This window comes from Entelurus aequoreus, linkage group LG10 (assembly GCF_033978785.1).
Source record: "Entelurus aequoreus isolate RoL-2023_Sb linkage group LG10, RoL_Eaeq_v1.1, whole genome shotgun sequence".
Classification (NCBI taxonomy): Eukaryota; Metazoa; Chordata; class Actinopteri; order Syngnathiformes; family Syngnathidae; genus Entelurus; species Entelurus aequoreus.
Window position 1 is genome coordinate 299,359 of NC_084740.1, and position 6,846 is coordinate 306,204.

At 42.0% G+C, this 6,846-nt stretch overlaps 1 protein-coding gene across 1 annotated transcript; it reads left to right on the top strand.

Moving 5' to 3' along the window:
* Positions 1-1,944: 1,944 nt before the first annotated feature.
* LOC133658132 (uncharacterized) lies at positions 1,945-3,962 on the top strand. Its single transcript, XM_062059779.1, has 3 exons — positions 1,945-2,467; positions 2,853-3,182; positions 3,368-3,962. The coding sequence occupies exons 1-3, from the start codon at positions 2,365-2,367 to the stop codon at positions 3,835-3,837; spliced, it is 903 nt and encodes a 300-aa protein (XP_061915763.1). The 5' UTR covers positions 1,945-2,364; the 3' UTR covers positions 3,838-3,962.
* Positions 3,963-6,846: the final 2,884 nt, after the last annotated feature.

Genomic DNA, 6,846 nt, shown 5'->3' on the forward strand with positions numbered 1-6,846 from the left:
CAATATGTTGCAGGTAAATGCTGATTATTGCCTATTTGCTCTGGTTGATTCGATTCTGCTTTTTATACATTTTGATTGTATTTACATAATTGTGGAGAATATGGTGCTTTACATTTGACGTGTGCAGTGAAAAAAGATTCTGATTCTGCAGGCATACAGCCCAATTAGAAGCATCACTGGCAGCATCAATTGGAGGTACATAGTTCATCTGAACAATGTCCAAAAGAAAAGTGGACTACATGCTGCCAACAGAGTCACAGATAAGCATGTGAACTTTGCTAATCAGAAGATGAAGGTATGTTTGTATGATGATTTATGTATAGAGGGCCGCAATAGAAATGGGCTCTAGGGCTTTATTGTGTTTTTATCCCTGGTGATGATGTTTGTATCTTGTAGCGCTAATGTGCTCTTCATTTGAACTATCTCCTTATAAACTCAATCAAGGTCTCCCTGGCTGCTCAGACTTTGAGTAACTCTGTGGCAGTGGCGCTCCGCACCTTGCGGGAGATGGGCTATGCAGAGTTCAAAGACTGTGAGGCTACTTCAGAATTCATTGAGGTAATACAGCTAGGGATTTGCATCATTGACCAAAATCGTTTTCCAATATTCTACTGTTCTTAACAACATTTGAGTGATTAATTGCTTTAACCCCTTTAATCCTGGTGGCATTCCCATTTTATCATGTCATCACAGGTGAGCGATTTCAGATTTTAAGTTTTCACAAAAACGTGAAAATACCAGATCTGAAAGTTCACAACACACCGCTTGTAGATCTTCTATTTGTGTTGTTCGTTATATAACAAAACATTAATACATTAACATTTGAATTTGGGCATCGGGAACGATTAAATAATTATGACCATCCTCAAATTCAACAATATGCAAGCACTTGGATAAAACTGTTTATACCTACCTCATACTTACCTCAGAAGCACCCTTATTGTCACATCTCAGATTTACAGGTATAACGCAGTGCAGCAATTTAATTTTAAAAAGCACAGCCACAGAGGAAATGGAGAGGAATCAAACTATTCATCATACTTAGATGTTTACTATCTGATACCTGTTGACACCCAGTTATGGTGATGATTTCAGTGCTTCCAGTTAATTTAGATATTTGTTTATAGATAACGGACAGGCTGTTTGACATATTGAACAGCCGCAATCCCAGAGCCAAAGGGTTCAAAGCCCCCCTTGGTTCAAGGAACTGGACAAGCACCAGGGAATTCTTGTCAAGAGCTAGGGGGTACTTGCTGACTTTGAAGATGGAAGATGGCACACCCCTTTACCGAACAAAGAGGTCTTTTAAAATAGTGACTGTTCTATTAGTGATGCACTGATACCATTTTCCCCCCACACAAGTATAAGTACAACTACTCAACTTTTGAGTAGTCGCCAATACCCAGTACAAATTCTTTATTATAATGAAATTATCAGAATGAGACTGCTGATTTAGAAAATAAGGGTTTATTTTATTCTTCGTTAGATGTATACAAGTAGTCAATTTACAAATCATTAAATTATCTAAGGTAAAACTAACGATTACCAACAGCTCAACTCTACCGGTTTCAGTGCATCCCTAAAGTCCATGACATAAGTTCATGAGATGCTCTGTTCTCTTGTTTATCATCAAGTTTATGTGATTCTCTACTATCTTCTGCATCGAGTTCAGATGCTCTGTCCTCCTGTCTGCATCGAGTTAATAAGATGCTCTGTCCTGTAAGATGTTCTGTCCTGTCTACATCGAGTTCATGAGATGCTCTACTCTTCTGCATCAAGTTCATAAGATGCTCTTTCCTGTCTGCATCGAGTTAATGAGATGCCCTACTCTTCTGCATTGAGTTCATAAAGTGGTACGTATTATTCATATGATACTATCTTGCTCCAATGTGTTTGCTGTCTGCAAATTTGTCTCTGTTCCAATTCTCTTGTGTTCAGTCCCCCCCCCCCCCCCCCCCCCCAGATGCAGGTGTCAAAATGGTATGTATTGCATGGTCTGCATGCTCTGTTGTGAATTGATTCAAGCAGGTTTAGTGTCCTAAAAGTATTTTTAAGGATCCTAAACCTCACACTGATTATACATTTAAGATCAGGGATGCAAACTAGTCAGCTTTAGGTTACGGCCCCCTTTTTTCCCCCAAATGTGGCAATGAAGTGAATTGTGTGAAATGTGGATTTGTGTCTGCCCTGGCAGCTCCCTGAGAAGTGCTGCTCTGGGAGCATTCACTATTTTCACCCTATACCGTTTGTGTTTGCATCCCTGCTTTCTTGTGTCCTGTTTTGGCAGGATCATCATAGTAATACAATATTTGCTTTTGAAGGTTCCTCTCTATCCTGGGCTTCATCATCAATATCGACACGTTGATGTCAATGGTTCCTGTGCTGCTTGAAGGACAGCGATATGTCCTGACCTACAGGTTCAGCCAGGACCACTTGGAGCTTCTCTTTAACTCCATCAGAGCATCCGGTAGGGTTCATAATTCATATTTACCAGCCGCAACACTAAGTGACACGAAGTGTCAGCAAATGCTCGTATTGTTTTCAGTTTGTCGGTCCATATGTTTTTTGTTTTTTTTTGGGAAAAATGTGGTTCTGAAGACATATACAGTATCTGGAAGTGTCACAAACTATTTTTAGTATTTAGTAAAATGTCTGTGTGTTTGTCTATCTGTTTGCAGAATTTGTCACCACTGTGATACAGTCTGAATTGTATGATGATGTCATTCAACTTAATTTATGTGGAAAGATCATTCAGGGGTGGCTAGTTCTAATTTGTCTTTTTTTTTTTAAAGCATAAAGATATATTGAATATATATGTGTAATATACTCGTATATCTTGTGTTTATTTTAAGGTGGCTGGAATAACAACCCTAATGCCAGCCAGTTCAAGTACATCTTCCGAAAGCTGATGGCCCGGTGTGGGGTTGTTAAACCAAGCAGCAAAGGCAATGTGACTGCACAGGATGACACAGAGTCCCTACCAGCTGTAGCAATGTCCTCTGCTGCCCAGTCCTACCACATCGACACATCTACAAACCTGTCAGCTGTAGATATGTCCTCTGCAGAACAAAGAGAAGATCTTCCATCCCCGTTTGCTGACATTCCTGCCCTTGTACATGACCACAGCTACCTTCCCACCCGCTTCGATGGTCTTGTGGACAACGCTCTCGTGTACATTTCAGGTAGAGGTCGACCGATAGTGTATTTTGCCTATAACCGATAGTGCCAATAGTCAAAATCTGGGGGAAAACGATGGCCAATTAATCAGACGATAGTACTAAAAAAGAAATGTCCCCCTAATTTCCCCATGCTTATTAATTATTATTATAAGTTATTATATTATTAATCGGTCTACCTCTAATTTCAGGATTTGTTGTGCGACGGACGGTGAAGAAGCTGTCCTGTGATGTCTGCCGTGCCAGCCTGGTGACGGACGCTGCATCTGCCAGTAAGGACAAGAGCTACCACCTGCTGACTCTAAGAAACAATGGAGGCCTGGTGATTCCGTCTGAAGGCACGGTGAGGGTCGTCAGGGCAGCAGAGTGGGTCATTCGCCAGGCATCAGCAGATTCCAGACGATCACAGCCCATCAAACTGCTAGAGGTCCTCTACATTGTGCGGAAGAGGATAGGTTCAGAGGATGTGTTTTTGCTCGGGGAGCACATCGGCGACACACAGTATGGCATTGACAGTCACCACCATACGCTGGTAACATTAGTTGTGTCCCTGTTTTTCAAGCTAAGGCTGCACCACATTGCAAAAATCAATACTCTGAGCTTACAGAGTGGCAACATGAGACAGAAGCTCACCAAAGCAGTCCTTTTCAAAGGGCATTAGCTCCAACTGTGTGTGCACCGTGTGTCTTATTGGTTTTGTGTTGTACTGTATTGTATTGTGTGCAGCTGGTCCTTGTCTCCAAGACAAAATAAAATAACCTTGAACCTTGAAGCCCCATCTCTCCCCACCTGCCCCTGCTTCCTACATCCCCTCCACACCACACCAAGTTGTTCTTGGGCTTTTTTCGACTACAGGAACTCAGCGCACCGTGCTGTGTAGTGGTAACGCATTTCAAAGGTTCTGGATTTGTTTCCAAATCCAGAACCTAAATACAAAACCAATCACAGACCTTCATGGGTTTCTAGAAAGTTTCAGGTTATGGAAGGTATTGGTTAGGAATGGGACGATATGAAGATTTAATGTCAAAATATTTGTGATAAATGAGACAGAACTGGCCAGGACCTACTGTCTGTGAGATAATTTTATGTTGGTTTGGTTCTTCTGATAAAGGTGTGAATATCTATGCTATTGTCATTAGTTGTGTCCCTGTCATTCAAGCTAAGGCATTGCTAAATTAACAACTCTTAGCTTACAGAGTGGCAACATGAGACAGATTTTTATATATAAAATGTAAATATATTTAAATTTTAAAATGTATTATAAAATAACATAAATATTAACAATATAATAAAATAAATGGAATTGTATTTATTTATTTATATATATATATATATTTTTTTATATATAAAAAATATCTCGGTAAATGTGTAATATAAATACTGTGTGTGTGTGTGTGTGTATAGCTATTGCTTTACCTATCTGCTTAATATTATTTTCATATGAAAGTCCATTATAAGTATGCAGTATCATAACTACATCTCTGACGTTTATAACAAACCAACCCGTTTGAAAATCGGTTGAAAATTGAGCAAGCTATGGTTATTTCAATAGTACATGCACCATAGACATTCATGTTATGAGTGGGCGTGCTGCCCGACGCAAGATGGCCGCCATGTGGCAACGTCGGTCTCCATCGGCCAGCAGCGCGGGTGAGTCATCTAGCCTTTATATATGTCTATGGACGCAGGGACCAGACCCAGCAGGCCCCAACCAAGACGGGCACCCGGAAGGGATGGACGGCGGGACCCAGGAGCTCCAGACACGCAGTCCGGATGCAGTAGCCTGAGGCGCCGACCCCCACCCGACAGGCAGGCCCAGAACGTACCCCCAGAAATATACATACATATATATATACATACACATAAACATACACATGTACACATACACACACATACACATGCACATATATATACATACATACATACATACATACATACATACATACACACACATACACATACATATACACAGTTTGTCAGCCCCGACAACCACCACGCGCACGCGCTGCCACCAGTCACAACATCAGCCACCCCCCTGCACCAGACCCAGCAACCCCCAATTTCAACCCTTGATGCTGAGTGCCAAGCAGGGAGGTAATGGGTCCCATTTTTATAGTCTTTGGTATGACTCGGCCAGGGTTTGAACTCACAACCTACCGATCTCAGGGCGGACACTCTAATGTGAGGTCACACACTGATGTTGGTCGAGAAGGCCTGGCTCTCAGTGTCCGTTCTAATTCATCCCAAATATGTTCTATTGGGTTCAGGTCAGGACTCTGTGCAGGTCAGTCAAGTTCATCCACACCAGACTCTGTCATCCATTGTCTTTATGGACCTTGCTTTGTGCACTGCTGCACAGTCATGTTGGAAGAGAAAGGGGCCCGCTACAAACTGTTCCCACAAGGTTGGGAGCATGGAATTGTCCAAAATGTTTTGGTATCCTGGAGCATTCAAAGTTCCTTTCACTGGAACTTTACACCACTGCATCTGACGCTTGCATTTCACGACTGGATTTGTTGCATAAGTGACATCCTATGACAGTTCCACGCTGGAAATCATTCTTTAACAAATGTTTGTAGAAACAGTCTCCATGCCTAAGTGCTTGATTTTATACACCTGTGGCCGGGCCAAGTGATTAGGACACCTGATTCTGATCATTTGGATGGCTGGCCAAATACTTTTGGCAATATAGTATACCTTCCTATTGATTTTATGGCAAGTCACAACAAACATTTTTAACAGCTCAGCGAGCATCTGGCTAATCGCCAGTGGTCGGAGGAGCAGTGTGAGCAAGGGGATGTGTACCATCAAAGTAGTTCCTCTGTGTTAGCTCTTACAATAACAATGTCGCTACAAGCTTGGTTAATATATGCAGGGGACAGCATGCATGTGGAGCGTTGTTGGAAGTTTTTGGAGGTTTTTTTAGAGGGCTCTGTAGGCGGATGTTTTAAACACATAATTGTCACGATTGGGTCGCATATTTATGCGTGGGTCGTTCTCCCTAGATGCAGACGGAGCTGCGGATGCAGTGTGGAGGTAAGACAATGATTTATTCTTCATAAATCAGTCAACGTACCAACAAACAAAACAAAGCAAGTGTGCCGATAGCACGGGGAGCTCAGGCGAAACTTAGCACAGGGATCAAAAGCATAGAAACAAGATATCATCCAACGTAACTGTTGCTTACAGCAAACAAGGAAGCCAGACCGAGAGTGGCGAGAAACGTGAATAAGTAGCTCTCTGATTAGTGCCTGGAAGCAGGTGAGCGTCCCGGACACTAATCAGAGGCAGGTGAAACTAGTCAGCACCCATGGCAACCAAAACACACAAACTCAAGGGTGCTGAAAACAGAACTGATGGGAGTCAAAACAAAACAAAACATCATCATGACAATAATATGAACAAATTATTAGTATATACTGAGATTCTACCTACTCCTTTTCGGACATGTTGAATTGTTCAAGTGTGAAGTGAAGTGTGAAGTGAATTATATTTATATAGCGCTTTTTCTCTAGTGACTCAAAGCGCTTTACATAGTGAAACCCAATATCTAAGTTACATTTAAAGCAGTGTGGGTAGCACTGGGAGCAGGTGGGTAAAGTGTCTTGCCCAAGGACACAACCAGAGGTGTGGACTCGAGTCACATGACTTGGACTCGAGTCAGACTCGA